This window comes from Desmodus rotundus, chromosome 2 (assembly GCF_022682495.2).
Source record: "Desmodus rotundus isolate HL8 chromosome 2, HLdesRot8A.1, whole genome shotgun sequence".
NCBI lineage: Eukaryota > Metazoa > Chordata > Mammalia > Chiroptera > Phyllostomidae > Desmodus > Desmodus rotundus.
In genome coordinates this window covers 162500190-162518342 of record NC_071388.1, presented here as the reverse complement: position 1 = coordinate 162518342, position 18153 = coordinate 162500190, and the positions used below count along the sequence as shown (strand labels likewise).

The following is an 18153-nucleotide window of genomic DNA, read 5'->3' as shown; positions in this document are numbered from 1 at the left end:
TTCTACAATTTCTGCTTCTAACTAATGGGTTGAGAAAAACTTCTTTAAGATTTGTTTGAAAAATAAAAACCTCAGGGGAAAACCCGTAAGACCAACTTTTGTGGACTTCTAGATTCAATTTTTTCTTTTTTAAAGACTTCCTCTACTTCACACCTTCTCCCCCTCCCCAACTGAATACCCCCTCTCCCACATAGGCCATACACCAATCCCTATAAAAATATTACTATATGGGCTATTTGGGCATTTGGAATTCAGTTGGAACAGAAAATTCAGCCATTATCTAATGACCCAGAACATAGAGGTTTTGTTTTCTTTCCCCAGAAGAAAAATGTTGGACCATTTGTTTCTTTCTTTTTTCCCTCTTTCCTTTAATTACTCAGAACTCGTTGTAGCACAGTGCTGAAAAAAGCACATGTGGAAACATATTTTCAAGAACTCAGCTCAGAGTGGACCCTTTGCTTCCCTCTAGTAGAGCTAAGGCCCCCCCCATTTCTGGGGAACAGGGAGGGGGTGGGGTTCAAAATACCAGTTACAGCTAGAAATCCACACATCTCTGATTCTGCTCCCTGAAACTCAGCCCCTTTCACCATCTTAAGGTTTTTGGCACTAAGATGTCAATTATTCCTGTACCCCATTCCCCAGCAAATAAATATTTAAGCAAATATAATCTAAACATAAAATAACCCGTTTCCACTTCCTTCTTAGACTCATTTCTTTGGGCATGGGGCCAGTGGGAACAATATATATATATATATATATATAATTTTTTTTCTTCACACTGGAAATTAAATAGACAACCCAGAAAGTTCAGAAATCCTGGCCCAGCTCTTCTGCTTCCACTTAGCACAGAGGTGGCCAACCTGCTGCCTCAACCCCCCCACATTATTAAACCACAAAGATCCCTGGAGGGTGGGGGGGAGGATGTTCAAATTCACACTGGGATAAAGCATTCAACCTTCATTTGCAAATTCAAGATCCAACAGCGGAAGATTTTTCATGAGTTTAATGACTCGCCAAGGTTTTGTGTTCTCAGTAGCTCCTGCCATATGATAATATACTTAGAGAGAGAATCCCGCCCCCCCTTCCACCCCCGCACCCACTCCAGGGAGGGGGCTGCCCTCTGGCAGTACGCTAACCTAGTCAGAGGGCGGCCTGCATGTCCCAGGCCCACCCTACAGTACCTTAGAGCCCAACGAGGTGACAGCAGGCCCGGCCTGCCCCCGCAGCTTCGGCTCAGCCGGGAGCACAGGGAGGGATGGGCCCAGGGTCCCCACTTCTATAAGGTCGTCAGGTCCGTGTGGTCCTTGGCCAGCGGCTGCAAATGCTGGCCCGGGGTAGTAGCTGAGGAGCAGGATGAGGACGACGAGGACCTGCCTTTGGTGTTGGGCAGCTTGTGGTCTTTTTTCCACTTCATCCTCCGGTTCTGGAACCAGATCTTGATCTGGCGCTCGGACAGACACAGGGTGTGAGCGATTTCAATCCGACGGCGCCGCGTCAGATACCTGTTAAAATGAAATTCCTTTTCCAGTTCTAAGACTTGCTGCCGAGTGTAGGCCGTCCGGGACCGCTTGGGCTCCCCGCCGCCGGTGTAGTTGGGGTTCACTGAGAGGCAGAACAGACAGCATGGTCAGGTCAGCGCCTGGCCACTAGTTAGGCCCCCGGCCAGCGCTGCTCACTTCCTGGCGCTCCCCGAGGCCCCAGGCCCTCCCTGTGCTCCAAGCCTGCTCTTCCTCCCTCCCTCCCTCTCTCCCAGCGCACGCTCACTACTACCCACCCCTCACACCCACACACTCCCCAAGCTAGCAGGCGGGGGTCCCTAACTGTGCTCCCATCTCCCTGGCCCACCGAAAGCTCCGGAATTTCCAAGCATTTTGGAAAGCCCCCTTTTTTTCACCGTGTACCCTCTGTTCTAAAAATGGAGTCCTCCCCCACCCCACCCCCATCTCCACCCCCTTTTTTGCCCACAGACAAGCAGCCAGCCACAGGGTCCCAGCCTGCTCCCTCAGCTATAAAAATTTATGGAGAGAGTAATTGAGGCGCCCACTGAAGCCCCCACCCACTCACAGCTCCCTCCCAGGGCCCAGGCCGCTGGGCTGGCGTGGGGACCGAGAGGTAGCCGGCCCACGCCTTACCAGAATTCACGTGCACCTTCTTCATCCAGGGGTAGACCACTGCCGGCTGCTTGAGTGCAGTCCCAGGGGGCGGCTGCTTGGGGCCGCCCGGCTGGCTGCAGGCCCGGGCGCCTGGCAGGGGTGCGGGTGGGGGCGCAGGAGGCGCCGGGCACGGCTCTCCCGGGGCGCCGTAGTGGCTTCCCGGTTCTTGCGGATGACCCCGCGTGGGCAGCGACGAGCCCGGACCCGGGCCGCCTCCGAAGGTCTGCTCACCGAAGTCAGGCCGTGGGTAAAGCCCCGGGGGCTGGAAGTCGGCACCCTGTGCGCCTCCGCCGTAGTAGTCGGCTCCCTGCTCGCCTAGGTAGCCGCCCTGCAAATATTCCTCGCACGGAGGGAACTTGGGATCCACATACTTGGAGTTCACCATATACGAACTCATGGCCATTAATTTCAGAAGGTAGAAAATACTAATTTTTCTCGTGTTGTCTTTTTTTCTCCTTCCATAGGGCCCTCCTACTTGCTGTCAACTGAATAAAGTTGGCGGCCATGTGACCAAGCCAGCCAATAGCGAGGAGGCGAGTTTATCACCGGGTTGGTGAGCATCTCATAATTTTCACAAATTTAACTAAATAACATACGTGTAATCAAGCGACTCGCTGTGGCACATATGAGGGCCCTCAGCAGATGTTAATGTACTTCCAATCCCCAGCACCCTCATTTCCCCGCAGGTAATGCCAGCTTTTGTCTGCCTCTGACTTTGCTAACCTCCAGTGCCCTTTCCACTCACCGACCCGCCTGAAAGCAGCCCCCCAAAGTAGGCACAGTTCAAGGGGGAATGAATTCCCATATGTGTTGGGGTGTGGGCACCAAAAGGCAGGTGGGTGAGGTAGCATCTGAGTTGGGCAGAGTACCCCAGCAGGCAGGGCTCCCGCCAACTCAGCTCGCGCCAACCCAGCCGCGGGAACGGGGACTCTGCCATACAAAGGCTGAGTCCTGGCTTTGTCTTCATCAGGGTCACCCAAAAGTTACCACAATCTGACTGGCCTGAATCAAGTTAGGCAATGAGTAACCACAAAGCTTTCTGTGAGTGCCCAAGCTGGGATGTTTTTAGCCAAAGCCCGGCCTTGCGAGTATGACAAGAGTCTCCCACTGCTTCAGCCTGTGAAGCTAAGAGGTGCTCCAGGAGGACAGTGAGGGCACCACCACCCCACTCAAATGGATCCGAAAGGACCCTGCACTCCTTCTCTCCAGCTTGCTTTCTTCCCACACTGGCAGTCAATGCCCAGTGAGCCTCTCATTGGGCACCCTCCAACCTTGTGCTTCTTGAGGGCAAAGCTGGGGCTACCTGGCCTCAGACCTCACTCCCCGGTCCTCCAAAACCTAGGCTTTTGGCCCTGAATTCGTGCAACCAATTATGGTTTATACAGGAACCTCTGTATAGAGGTGAAGGGCTTCTCGAAGAAAAGGGTGCTCTGCGTCACCAGGCTCAGTCGATCCTCCTGGAGTCCAATGTAATAAAAGAGAAAGAGGCAATTGACCCAACCCAGCTGCTTCTGGCCTCTCCTTCTGACTCAGGCTATTTCGGAGAAAAATGAAGTTTTTGCATCGACCATATATTCCCCTAGAATCGAATCTGTGACTATATCGATACCACACAAATTCGGTTCTACAGGGTATATATAGACAACGTTACTACCTCCAGGTTCCACCCAAACTTGGCACCCAGACTACTGCCAGCCTTGTCCTCTTCCTTGGAGCCACCACCAGCCCGACACAGCCACCCGCATTTTCAGAGACAGTTCAGATAGCCTGAAGGGCTTAGTGGCAATCTGCAGCAACGAGTTCCCCTTCCTTGTACTAGGGCTGGGGTTACCAGTCAAGGAGCCACGACAATCTTCTTAGGGAAGAAAAAAAAATCCATCCCAGAAATGGCTGCTTTATTATTCTCCTTCTCCAGATCCAAGTAGCAGCTCCCCCTTATCGAGTGGTATTTTCCAGAAAGGAGCAAATGCGCTTAGTGGCAGAAGAAAGGCAAGAGGGGAATATCCTCCGTCCATTATTTTTCGCACTGCTAGGCAAGCCAGGTTGACTGACAAAGCCAGTTCTTCAAGAAGTCGCACATTCACCTTCCTGGGCTCTGAACCGGGCTGGTGGCTGGCCTCTCAGTCCTGCCGCCGCTGCTGCTGCTGCTGCAGACCCCGAGGCAGGCTCTGCTTGCAGGCACCGAGCTGCCCTGGGTTGGGGCCAGCACACTAATGGTGAAGGGCAGGGCGAGGGGTCATTCGAAATCATTTACAAACATACCACTAAGTTTCATTATTTTTGCTTTGCCGACAGCAGCACATGAGTACAAAAGTTCACGAAATGTGCACCCACCCCAGTGCCTCATTGCTGTCTGGGGCTCAGCCCTTGATTCAGGGCACCAGGAGCACAGGCGCACTCAAGGCCCTGATGGATTTCAGGGACAGAGGGATGACTGGGCTCGATCGAGTAGGGCTTTGGGACCCCTGCCCGTAGGTTAGAGGTGTTAAAATGTTTTTTGTTTTGATTTTTCCCTTCATGATTCAAAAATTAGTTCCTTCCTGGTAAGGTGGAGCAGGGGAAGTGGGGAGACTGCTTTCTGCCCCCCAGACTGGCAGAACTGGCTGCCTGCTCCTACTCTGCACTTTGCACACTCCCCCAACCCCATTCTAACCCCTTGGTTTCAGTACTTTGGATATTTTGTAGGGATTTCCTGGTGCCAATTCTAACAAGACCTCTGAGGCCGCCCCAATCCCCCTTCCCTTGGTCCAGAGGGGTTCACCCCAACTTTCCCTACTGCCAAGTGCTCCCACACACCCGCTTGTCTTGGGGACACTGGGCCTAGGCTTTATCCACACAAATTGGGGGATCCTGCTGGGCTAGGTAGGGGACCGGTGAGACTACAGATTTTCATATTTGTTAGACGCTGTGACCTGCATTTCACCTTATTGCTCCACTTGTTCAGACAGGTCAAAGCCAACGAGTTATTGATGAACAAAAGCGTTAAATATTCACCTCCCTCACAACAGTTCATACAAATGCTTTTGATCTCTCCGGGTTTTGTGCTGTGTTCAGCTACAGGGTGCCGAATGTGGGTTTCCAAACCAGAAGCATCAGTAGGGATAAGCACCCAAGAGCCAGGGCAGTGGCAGGAAGGGGGCAAGAGAAGAGGACCCTGAGGATACCAGATTTTCCAGCCTGGAGCCTAGCCTGGTCCGTAGAGGGGACTATGTAGTAGGCGAAATCTCCACTTCTGGTGGTGAGCGTAACCCCCAGGGAGTCCACTATACTGCCCAGCCTGGAGGGCAAAGAAACCTGGCCCAGAGCCAAGTCCTAGCTTCTCCGACTCTGGAGAGAAGGTCTCAGTAGCGAGGAAGTGTGCCTTATTCCTACAGCCCCGGCGTGTTCCATCTCTCATTAAAATAAAATCATCTCCATTTTGTAGTGAGGGAGGGGCCGCTGTTTTCCCTCCCTTGATTTTCCCACCACTACTTTCATTGTAAGGAGACAGTCTTCCTGAAACTTCACCAATACTTCCTCAGATATGTACCTGTCTTCCGTGCCACATGCCACTCACAAGGATCCAACTTCTGACCCCAGGACCCCAAGCATCTATCCTCCACCTCACGCCTCCCAATCAATCCTCACCCCCGTATTTGCCTGCAACGTCAGAGGCTCGGGCACAGAAATTGTCGAATTAAAGCTATAGAGGAGCGGAGGTGCACGACAAGGGCCAGGGCCGTACTCCTCCCTCCTCGCTCAGCGGTGTCCGCCACCGAGAGCCCAAACCGCAGAGGCTGGGGCCGGGGGAGGGGCGAGGAGGGACTTCCACCTAAAGCTCGGAATTCGCAGCCTTTCCCGGAAGCAGGCCCACTCAACACACCCGCTGTACAGTGTTTTTTCTCTCTCTCTCAAAATGAGAGAGAGGGTTGGGGCCAGGCGGGACCGGGTTAAGCTGGGCTGGGCTGCCGAGGGAGATCGCGTTGCCTTGGTGTTTGGCAGGTTGGTTCAGCAGGAGGGGACGCTAGTCGCAACATATTAGGGCAGGCTGCTAATAACAGCAAGCTCTTAAAAGAAGCGTACTCCGCAGCGGAGCTGCACCTGTGCGAGCTGGGAAGCCATGGGAAGGCCGGGAAGGTCCACTGAGGCCCAAGAACACATGGCTGAAAGCCTGCGTGGGCACAGTCTCTTAATTAGGCGACTGTGAACTAGGCCCCAAAAATCTTCCCAGGAGCTCAACTTAGAGCCTCCACCTCCAAAGCGAGCTCCCCTCCCATCACCAGGCCAGGGAAAGCAGGGCCCTTCTTCCACCCGCCCACTCCCCCGCGCGGCCCTCGCCCGCCACCTCCCCAGCCGTTAACATCTCCTCTTCGCAATTCGGAAGAAACGGGAAGGTACTTACAGCGGCGGTCCCTCCTGGTCTCAAACCTGTTGCAATGAAAACAGGCATCACTTAAATTCCACAGGAAAATAAAGCAGAGATAGATGATACACAGAAAAAATGACAAGGCCCAGGCACCCCACCAATACAAAGACCTCCCTGCTTTGGGTGCCCGCCCCCAGGAACTGTGCCAAGTTCTCCACGGAGCAGAGACCGCAGTCCTCAAGGGCAGACCCACGGAGTAGGAGCGAATGACCTACATCACCTCCCCCACTCCACGCACCCTTGGGTAAAACCTTACTGGTTGCTTGGCCCGATTCAGACACGGAAAGCGAGGAGAAAACGGGCCTTTGTGCGTTTCCTTATGCAGAATCGGCCGGGTGGGCGCAGGTCCACTTGGGAGGTGGCAGTCGCTGCATCTGTCCCCAGCCCTAGCTTTCCGTCTATCTCCTGTAGGAAGCAATTCAGTCCCATTTTCCAGTTTCATATTGGTTTCAAATTTCCCAGCCCCAAACTAGCGCTCCCAAAACCTGCCTTCTTTCCAAAGAAGGACCAGCAAGGCTGGGACTTGCCTTCCCACTTATGCTCCAATTCAAAACAAAGAGCTATTTCCAAGGGAAATGAGGACCCAAATGATAACCAAGGAGGAGGAGAATCAATGGGTTTCAAGGTAAATGGCAATGCTTTAGATTGTTATCCAGCTCTGTGGATAGGGCATGAGTTTGTCAGCATTGCTGCTGGAGAAACCACAGAGCAATCTCACAAAGCAGTGGTCCTCCCAGGGACTGACGTCCAGCTTTAAGTTCTCAGTCTCTTCTAGTTTTATTCTAGGATGGCAGTCTTCTCTGAGAAATTTCAGAAGCAAAGCCATCACCACCCTCTTCCTTTTTCTCTCTTACCCATCTAGACTAGCACTGTCTTATTCCACTTCTGAAACAGATGCTCCATTTGGGGAAGAGATAGACAGTAAGTCCCTCTTGGTGAGGTGGGAATCTCAATTCCTAACTTTCTGGGTCCAGAGAGAGGGGAGAAAACCAGGATTCTCTTTCTCTCTGTTAATTTAGGTTAAGGCTAAAATTAGAATTAACTTTTGATGGGATGATTTGTCACCACAGGAGGAAAAGAGAGGGAGAAAAATCCCCCACCCCTGGAGCTGTCCTGGAAAAAGTAAGCGACTTACTGGTTTTCTCTCCTAGTGGGCATGGAAGCTGGGAGTAGAACTGCCTCCATGGAGCCGGGCGCTAGCTGGAACCTCTCACTTTCCTATCGCTGCTCCAGGAACCAAGCATCTGCACTTGTATGCTCTTAACCTAATTTATGGTGGGAATTATATTTTGGCTTGTCAACCCTCAAGCCATAAAACAAAGTTTATTGGAATCACGTGCTCGTAAATAGCCATTCAGGTCCCATCTCTGCAGAACCATAAATAACCTTTGGCTTTAAACTTTTATTCACTAAATAAAGGTTCACTGCAACTGTTCCCTCACATTTAAATAGTTCCAAATATCCAGGATGCAAGAGGGTCATATTCATATCAATACCCCAGGCTTTTCAAATAGCATCTTTTCAGAGACGTCTGTTTAAGTTGGGAGATAGTACTATTTGGAAAAGGCTGGTTGGTGGGCATGTCTTATGATTCTTTGGCTGCATTCACTGTGAGTACCTTCACCTCCTTTATTTCAATCATTTTCTAGCTATAGATATGGTAAATAAATAAAGAAGAAAATAAAAGGCCACTTTTTATTTGCTTATACCAGCAATTATTTGAGATTTTGTTCAAGCTTCAATAGAAAAAAGGGTGGTTGGGAGAGGCTGGGTGGGCTTGGGGGTGGGGTGGCAGTTGGAGTTAACACTTGGTTTTTGTTGTGGATGGGCTCAGCAAAGTTGAAGGTAGCCACATATCTAGAGGTTTCTATAATTTGCTTAGATCTGAAAGGAAAGCCTTTGCAAGTGACCAAACTGCTTAAAACAGCAAGACTTGGGGTTTGGTAAAGTGAGAAAGTGGAGAATAGCCCCAATGGAATCTTTGGCAACTGAAACTCTAAAGAAGGTTATAAAACAATAAAACAGCCCTGGTGTGAAGGGGAGAGGGTGTGAGGAAGCAAATGAGGCTCTCAAGGAACCCAAGCCCAGGAAGTCAAATGTCCCCACTCCCACACTGCCCCAACCACAGGGCTCCTGGCTCCTCGCCCAGGGCCCAAACCTGGGTGGGTCCTCTCCCCAACTCCTGAACTGCCTCTCCCACCAGAGGGAGAACCTGAGAGAGCTGGGGGGAGCATGGTCTCCAGCTGAGAAAGCCTAGGAAAGGAGCTTGGCCTGAGGGCTGCCCTACCGGAGAGTGTAACTTTCTATTCTTGAAGGAGATGGGGTGGGAAAGATGCCCCCAGCTCCCACTATCAGACGAAAATACAAAGAACTGATCCCCAGCATCCTTCCTAGCCTGCCAGAGTTGCCACCAAACAGTGTGAAAACCTGTGGTTTTTACAATTCTGATTTAAAAAAAAAAAAACTGGATGTTCTGTGTAGATTTGTGGAGCACACACGCATAGGATTTCTATATCAAATTCAGTTGCAAAAATTTTCATCACTAAGTCCCATCAAGTCCATGAAAGAGATCTTTCTCTACAAAGATCTCTTTGCATCCTAATTCCCACCCATTCTACAGGCATTTCTAAACCCATTTCCTGATTTGACTTTCATTAGCTAGAAAGCAGGGGGGCTGTTAGCCCAGACTGTATGACACCCACTTTTCCTTTCCCCCCACATTAACCACTTAGGAGGATCATTTCTTTTACAGTTGGTAGCATCTGTTTCTAAAATGAGTAAAGATCAACCCTTTAAAAATGGTTTCTGAATCTGTTAGCATTAGGTGAGCAGCTTCAAAATTAGTCCGTTAAACTACTGCAAAAAATAATCAAACTTTGAGGGAGTGGGAAAAGCTTTCTTTATTTTCCCTTAAATTAACAAAACAGAACTAATCAAAGGATGTACGACTTTCTAGGAAGTTGTGACGAGCTTCTTATAAGGGTGGGGTGGGGTAAGAAGAAGACCAGTCTGAGGAGATGGTGTTTGAAACAATGCCTGGCACCTAGCTAGTCAGGATTTAGTAAGTTTGTTTGCTTTGTTTTGTTTTTTTGAATGAATGACGATGAAAGATGGTGATTGGGACTTGCTTTCAGTCTTCACTGTGGCTTACAGAAGATGAATAAAATTGAACAGCCTACTCTGTGTATTTAGAAAATAACAGGAAAGTAGCTAACTATGCATAGGGGGAGGGAGGAAAGAAAGGAAGACATTGAAGCAGACACCTTCAATTACTTTCTAATCTTAGGACTGCCAGGAAATGTGATTAAGGAGAGACTGTCCACCTTCCCAAAATCTTCCTTTGCCCTCCCCAACCCCCAATGTCCTGGGCTTCTGTAGATGAATGAGAGAGTAGAGATGGAGAAGAGCAAATTCCATCTATCAAGAACTTTGAGTACCAGCGGGGACAGCAGACTAGGTTGGGCTAATTTATTGGGATTTTCTCAAGGACTTTCAATGGTAGTGGTAGTGGTAATAAGAGAAGGTAGGGGAAAAGAAGTTGAAGCCTTCCTAAAAACCAGTAAGGAATTAGTTTCTGGGTAAAGGGAGACTGTAGGCATTGTCTCCCCTCCCCCCACATTTGACTGGAAAGAGTCAGTTCTGGGAATTCCTCCCAGAGAGCTCCCATAAGGTAGAGTCCCTGTAGACTTCCCCCAACCCAGAAGCCAGACAGCTCCCAAGAAGGAACAGAGTATAAAGGGGTCCCCAGGAGGTAACAGCTACACTGCAAATGTAATCAGGTCTGCCTCTGCCCACCCGAAGGGCCCGTGCTATGTAGCCCCAGGTAAAAGTATTCTGATCTTGACTTTTAGGAGATTTCTTGCCCAGAGGTGGTATTAAGCTCTCCCCTTAAACTAAATGTCTGCAAAACCAGGATAGGTGTCAATGGGAATTTGGGTGAACTCTCTAGACCAGGGATAGAAGGGAAAAGGAGTCTGTCAAGGCCTGGTACTTATGGATGCATGCTGGGGGTAGAGCCAAAGAAGGGCTGATCAGGGAGTTCAAAGCAGGAGAGAAATATGATTTCATATGCCTGGAACTGTGCTCTATCAGAAGTAAAAGAGGAATGCTTCTGCAACCCACACCCCTATCTGCTACAATGGAATCCACTCATTGCAGCTTAGGCTTGCTGTCCTCTGGGAAGAAAAGGTGACTGCAAAAGAAAACGTCAACAGTTAGAGATGATATCCAAAAGAATGGCCCTGGGCCAGGATCTCTGACAGTAGGGTTAGTGGCTAGAAAAGGCTCCCATGGTCCCAAGAAGGGATGCCTGGGGTGACCACCCTTGGATGACCAAGAATGGAGGTTACATGGTACATAAGTTGGGGATGTCTGGGGGGCTACAGCACTGCCCTATACCATGGGCCAAACTCCACCTGACATGTTTGATAGCAGAAGAGACTATGTGTATTTTGAGAGAATATATGACCCAGGTGGACTCCTGGTTAAACCAAGAGGAGCATCTTAGCCAAGGGCTGTGGAGGCCCTCATAGGAAAAGTCTATAGGCAGAAGTCGCGGAAGCCAGGGCTAAGGGGGTGGAACCTCATTGCAGGGGGTGTGTACATGTTGTATATAGTTGTAGCCTGAGCCAGTATTTACATAACTCTTTTTAAAAGATATAAGGAATCTCAAAAATCTGGAAGGGCTGATGGAGATTTCAGGGCTAAGACCTCACAAAGACACACCTTGGCATCACTGTGGCCCACGTTGGGCACTGTGCCTCAGCCACGGCCCTGGAGCCCAGATCTTGGAATGCGCACAGATTAAGGAAGAGTGGGGGGCCCTGGCTTGTCTTGATGTTGCCCACTGGCCTTTTGTTTTTCCATCCTGCCCTAGATTTCAAGTGACTGAAAAGAGAGTGTCTGCCCTAGGGCTATAAAAGAGGATCCTTGCCTTGGTAGGTGTGACTGACAGGTGGTGGAGGAGAAGGTGACTTCAGTGGGGGCTACTCTCTGATAAGGCCTAAAGCCCTTTGTAGGAGTTGCAGAAGTGTCTATGTGTTCGTAAGGCCTCTCCTACCTGACAGCTGTCCACTGAGAAGCTAGGGGTACTTTCTTCCTGGGTATGGCCATGAAGTGTACCTGTAGACAGGTGCCAGACACTGAAACCCAAGGGGGCAGGGACTGTGAGGTCAATTACAGCAACAGGAAGTGTCCCAGAACCATGTGTTCCTGGGTCTGCCTTTTGCTGTGTGACCAAGCCCAGGCCTGTCTTTTCCTCTGTGGAATTGAAGGATTAGATGAGTGAATCAGGTCTCTTTCTGCTCTGAAAGTCTAGGCCTTATTGCTCAGCAGAAAAGGAATAGTGATAATATGGAACACATACTGAAAGCTTGTTGTGTGCGAAAACACTCTTTTAAGTAGTTAACCAGTGAGTAAATAAATGTATCTGAAGCAGTTAGAATAGTGCTTGACGTATAGTAGTGTGATATAAGTTAAAATCCTCATAACACTTGAAGGTATTCTCATTATCCCTACTTTTCAAATGAGGTTACAGGCCCAGAGAGCCTTCCCTACTTGCCTAAAGCCACACAGCAGCTAAGTGGTAAAGGTTTGAACCAAGGCAGTCTGAACCTACTCAGTTTGAAATCTCCAAGTTAGCAAGAAATCCATGTCCCTTCCCCTAAATGTCAACAATTATTCAACCTATGGGGAAGTGACATTAGAAAACCCAATTAGTAAGTGAGCCTCCAGAACTACAGGGGTTCCTGAGTGGTAGAGGGAACTTAACCCCTAGAGACAGAATAACAATTAAAAAAGCAGGAGAGACCTGGCCAGTGTAGCCCAGTTTGTTGGGCATTGTCCTGCAGACCAAAAGGTCCTGGGTTCAATTCCAGGACCAGACACATGCCTATGTTGTGGGTTCAGTCCTTGGTTGGGGCAAGTATGCAACCAACTGATATTTCTCTCTTACAACCATGTTTCTCTCTCTTTTCCCCTCTCTCTAAACCCTCTCTCCCTTCCTCTCTCTCTAAAAGCAACGAAAAAATGTCCTTGAGAGACACTTGATCAAATAGTTCTCAGACATAAGTGTGCATCCTAATTGCCCTAGAGCAATAGTGTTTACAAATTGCAGGCCTCTGACATTATGATTTAGTAAGAAATCTGGTGTGAGACTTAGGAACCTGCATTATAAATGACATTTGAATGCAGGCCTTGATTAAGAATCAATGCCCTAAAATAGGGGAAAAGGTTGAAAAACTACATTGCCAGGAGCCAACAGAGGATCAACAGGGTTGGAGTAGAGCTAGTTGTTGAAGTTGCATGTCACACCGCTGGTACAAGAAATGCCCCTTGGAGCCCACCAAAGGCCTGAAATAGGAGCAATGGTGAAAGAAGGGTGTGTGGGTGGTGTGGAAAAAGGTGGAGATGGGCATCTGCAGAGTTCCGAAGTGGAAAAGTCAGTAAATTTCGCCCTGCCTCTCAAAGGGAGCCCCAGGGGAGTCCCGGGACCCAGGCCTTGCTCTAGATGAACCAGGGCAAGGCCCACAGGAGGAGGCACCCAACGCTGCGCTTTCCAAGGCCACGCATTCTGGGTACCAGGGATCGTGGGAAGGTAAAGTGTCAAAAACAGCAGCCCAGCATAAGAAGGCTCCTTGGGACCCTGTGGGTTGAGCAGGGCTTGCCCTACCTACCACAGAACCCAAGTTTCCTGCTCTTAGCAGCCAAGCGCGCAAAAATCACGCCCCCTCTGGAAAGATGAAGAAAGCGAGATAGCCTGCCTGCCACCCTGGAACGTGCCTACAGGCTCCCAGGAGTGGAGGCAGTCTCATCTGCCCGTCCTGAGAAGCTGCCCCCTGGGACTGGGCGCAGTGTCCCCACCCTCGGCCGAGACACAAAGCACTTTGAAAGCCGAGGTGGAGGGCGGGTAGAAGGAAGCTCGGGGTCAAGTTTCCTCCCCTCCCTCACCTCCACCGCCCAGTAGCGCCCAGTGCGAATTCGACGCTGCCGCAGCCTCGAGACGCTTGTCCTACAGCGCCTCCTCCTGGACAAGGCGCCAGACAGCTGAGCAGGAGACTGCACCCGTCTGGATACTCCTAGGCCCAAGCTTCGATTTGTGCGCGGAGTTCTTCCCGCACCAGAGGCTGGGGGCTTGTGCTGCGGTGTCCGCTGCCGGTGGCCAGAGAGATCGGAAGATCTTTGAGGTCACCTCCTGCCGCACCCCCTCCAGCACTGACAATAGGAGCATGCATCCCCCATTAATTAGGTAAGCCCAGGAAGAAAATCCTCCAATTTTTCCGTTTATTTATTTATTTGACCGCTCTCCACTGCTGCCCGCCCACCCCGTTCCCAGAGCCCTCGAAAGTGTTGCACGGGAGTAACAAGATCCCGGGAAGGTCCAGCTGATGCGATTGGCCTGAAGTTTGGTGGTTTGAACAGGCACCAAAAGGAAAGGCCTTTTCCGAAAACAGAAGCATCACGCTGAAAAAATCTATACACTTCCTTGAGGATCACATATATAAAATATTATTTTAAGGTGTTAAACATACATATATGTATATATTTATTTTAACACCTTGAAAGAAGATTTGGCTTCCCTTTAGCGACCAGCTCGTATTTGCAGACTGTTTCTAAAGTACAGATTTAAATTGGGGTGAGCTGGTGAGTCAAGATGATTGAAAATAATGTAGTCAAGGGCAAGACGCTCAGCTATATTTAGATTGAAGGCTGGAATAAAACAAAGATGAGTAGCGATTCCTGAGGGAGGAGTGGAGAGATCGGGTTATATTTTCCTGCCCTGAGTACACTCGTCCCCCTCCCCCCATCCATGCTTTTGCTGGTTGGATCACCCGGCAGAGCTAGTTCACTGCACATGCGCCAGACGCTGGTCGAGCCCGGGCGTCTGGGGGCTGTGCGGGCAGCGTTCGGCACGGTGCACTGCTTCAGCACCTACCTGCAGGGGCGCTTAGACACCCTATCTCAGACAGGCAGGAAACATACTTTTATTTTTCAGAAAAACCTGTATTAAAAGCATCGACCGTCTATTCTGACTTGCAAGCCCTGTTCCGCAGACCCAGCACAATCGCCACGTTGCCCACACTCTCCAGGTTGTCCTTAGGATCAGCAATTTCATATCTAGTGCACGGCGCCTCCTGAGTCAGTAATCAAGGCAGGGAAAAACCACTCTGCGTTCAAAGAGCACAACTTCTCCCTCGTTCTGCACAACTATCAAGTCCAAGGGGCCAGTTCCTAGAAAGAGGGTATTTATTCCCACCAATTCCGGAAAAGTGGCCCTAAATTGGACTTAAATCGGAATTCCGAGTTCTTGGTAGCTTCTCCCCCCGTTTCCGGTGCCCCCTCATGCCCTGCCCGGCGGCCGCACTGCGGCAAGGCCGTAAATACCTCTAACAGCTGCCTGCCAGCCCAGAGTGAAATACTGTCTTTGTTCCAATTTCCTCTGCTTCTCGAGCTCAAAAAACAAAATTCTGGCGAAATATATTTATTTGGAGGAGCATCTGACAGGAAAACACGTTTGTTTTTCAGCCCTGATGCTTGGCCACATTTATAATAATGAGCTTTGCTGTTTTTCCTGGTCCTCCGAGAGAGCGCAAACCCAGCTCACAGCCTGACCTGGTGACACCAAGACCCTGACGTGCCATGGTCTCCCTGATGTACAAACCGATAGAAGTGCGGGCCAAGCACTCTGGGAGTTACACTTCCCAGCTTGTGAGCTCTAAGGGTCCAAGTGCTTTTTATTTCGTTAATTTTTTTTATTGGGTTAACAGGGACAATGGGTGCATTTGCAGCAGTAGCAAAAGCGTTAACTAGTCTCCTCGTGGACTAAGTGGCCTAAATTCAAATATGATTTGCAGATTATTTATTCCCTTAGACGCAATAGGCCATTTAGTTCCAATAAGCTCTTAATGTTGGTGGGGGGAGGCGGAGGACTCTTTGTAAAAAGAGCCCTTCAGTCCTCCATATCTATCTGCCCATGACATCACCCTCTGCTGTGTAATTGGACCTGCAGCCGCCCAGGTTTCTAGTCACTTGGGCGAGCTCAGCCATGAACCCAAAGAGAAGTGACTGAGGTTTGAACACCAGGGCTTAGCCATCATGAACTCAGCTCCTCTCCAACCCCACTGTGGTCGCAGCCGACCTAGGGGCTCCGTAGGCTATGGAGCTGCCAGGAGAGGATCTAAGAGCCCCCAACCAGGGCCCTGCTTTGAAATAGATAATGCTTTTTATCAATATGAAAGATTAATCTCAACAGCCACTGCACCATAGCAGAGGAGTAGTTAGGAAATACGGACATTCCATATTTAAAAATCACTCGGGGTTTCTTATTTGTGAGTGAACATAGTGATCCACGATAATTGCACAAGGTCAACTGGCTACAAACCGTGGACCTCCATTTTGAAACTAACATGATTCCATCGTCAATCACTAAAATTACTTTTCTACAAAGATACCATTTATTGTTCAGAAATGCTTTTACGGCCAACTCGGTTACATTGGAATATCTTGGGAAACATTGTTTTGCCAATGGATGCTTTGGAGATCACACTCCGCCCTGAGCAGGTTCACGCCATGCGCAATGCGGCAGCTTGGCCAAAGGTTTTAATATTTTACAATGTGTTCGTGAGTAAATAGGCAATAGGATTTGAGAGCTACATCCTCAAGTACTGTTAAAATCTGCGAGAGAAAACAGCATTCTTTTTTTTTTCTGCAAAGATTTTCTTTTGATTCATGTTTCAGTTCAGTAATTTTGAAGTAGAGGGGGAAATGTTGCTATAGAATATTGACTTGTAGGCAAGATATATATATATATATCCACAACACGACTGTACATCCAGAGAGCAAAATATTTACCCTTCTCCTACTCTTGTCAAGTAGGAAACGCAAGAGATGTTTGAACATACGCATGCTTCGCATTTCTGAAATGTCTAATGGGGTTTTTTTACTCAAGCCCTCACCAGATTTCCTGATAATACAACCTATCCCCCAAAGCATCCATTTTGTGACATAAACTAGTGCAAGTTCACCTTTCAAATTATTAGGTGTGGGAGGAACCTTTCTTGAGTTGTTACAAGAATTCACTAAAAATTACAAAACAGTTGAAAATATTTAACATTCCATCTCATACACAAGGCCCAATAAACCATAAACCCCAGAAATTAGCATCACCCACCAACAACCTAGATGAAAGAACCAAGTACATTTTAGGTACACAGAATCCACCCCACCCCCACCCCAAACCCCAATCCTCAAAAAACACCTGTTTGTCTTCCAGGTGCCTCTGACCACAGACAAACCGCAGGACACTATTCTATAGAGTGCCTTTAGGGGAACCCAGCAAAGCTGAGACATCCAGGAATCACGTACACACGCCCCGGGGTGGGGATTGAGGGGCTCTCGATCCAAGCAGTGGGATCCTATCTGGCGCTATCCACCTCTGGGAATCTCCAGAGGAAACGGGCCTTCCCCTGGACTTCTCAGCTCGGCGGGACCTCGGCCCGGCCGGGACTGCGCAGAGACGGAGTGATTAGGGAGAAAGGGGCACAGTCAGCCAACCCCAGGTTTCGGGGAAGCGTAAAGGTCTGGCCCACCCAGCTGCCCGAGGGGGTGGGCGCCTCGAGCTTCTCGGTGTCGGTGCTCCGGGCGCGAGGATGGGGCGACTCTTACCCGGAGGCTGCAGGGCTGGAGGCGGGGGTCGGCCAGGGAGGCTGCAGTAATCCATTTGGCGCTGCCGGGCTGTGCGCACCCTGGGCAGCATGGACCCGCTCAAGTGTGAGAAGGAACCGCGTCGGAACCGCGGGGCTGCACCTCCCGCAGCAGGCCGGCTGCTACCGGCCGCGGTGTCAGCGCCCGCGGGGGCTTCGGCGCCTGGGGCTCCTTCCGGACTCTCCCGCCCGCGGGCTCCCCACCGGTTCCGGAGGCCGCTGCGGCGAGGCCGGAGCGAAGCGGTGGGGAGGCCAAGTTGGGCACCGGGTGGGAGCCGGGGCCGCTGCGGCTTCCGCACTCCCGCAGCCGGCGACTGTAGCCCACCTCTGCAGAGACAAAGGTTAGAAAAAGAGGGGGTGAGGCTCTAGGAAGGCAGAATGCGGGGGGAAATTCGCCTGGGAAATCAGGAAAAAGGCCGTGAAGGCGAGCGGCGCCTGCACATGACCAGCCTCAGCCAATGACGACCGCAAATAGGTCATAAAAAGGTCTATTACCAAGTTGTAAATTTTCTTCAAACAAAAAGGAATTTACTGCAATTCCTTGCGGATTTTGCACGTACAGCTTGCAAGCGCCATGTTTTTTCCTTTCTTTTCTCTCTCCTACCCCCCACTTTCTCCCTCCACCCCACTTTTTCTTTCCCTCCCCCACTCCACTTTCTCTCCCCCCCCACTTCTTCTCTCTCCCTCTCCCTCATTCCATCCTTCCCTTCCTCCCTCTCTCTTTTTCATCTTCCTCCCTCTCTCCTGTCTTTCGTCTTCTAGGTCCCTTTCCTCTGCTCCTCTGCCTCTCTTGCCTCCATGGTTTCTGACTCACCTTTTCTAGGATGCTTTTTTCGTTTTGTTTTGCCTCTAAACATCTGCTCAGTTTAGTTCTGTGTTAGAGGCGAAGTGAGTG

General features: G+C 50.1%; 1 protein-coding gene across 5 annotated transcripts; it reads right to left on the bottom strand.

Moving 5' to 3' along the window:
* Positions 1–990: 990 nt before the first annotated feature.
* HOXD4 (homeobox D4) lies at positions 991–17661 on the bottom strand. 5 transcript variants are annotated; one of them, XR_008426177.1, is made up of 4 exons: positions 17221–17661; positions 6815–6963; positions 6535–6560; positions 1385–1502 (listed from the first exon to the last, which is right to left on the bottom strand). XR_008426177.1 is itself a non-coding variant. In XM_053918796.1 (2 exons), the coding sequence occupies exons 1-2, from the start codon at positions 2554–2556 to the stop codon at positions 1277–1279; spliced, it is 750 nt and encodes a 249-aa protein (XP_053774771.1). In that variant the 5' UTR covers positions 2557–3709; the 3' UTR covers positions 991–1276. The 5 variants fall into 5 exon arrangements, 1 of the variants encoding a protein (XP_053774771.1); XR_008426175.1 differs by having other exon boundaries at positions 1468–1602; XR_006655582.2 differs by lacking the exon at positions 1385–1502 and adding an exon at positions 4040–4363.
* Positions 17662–18153: the final 492 nt, after the last annotated feature.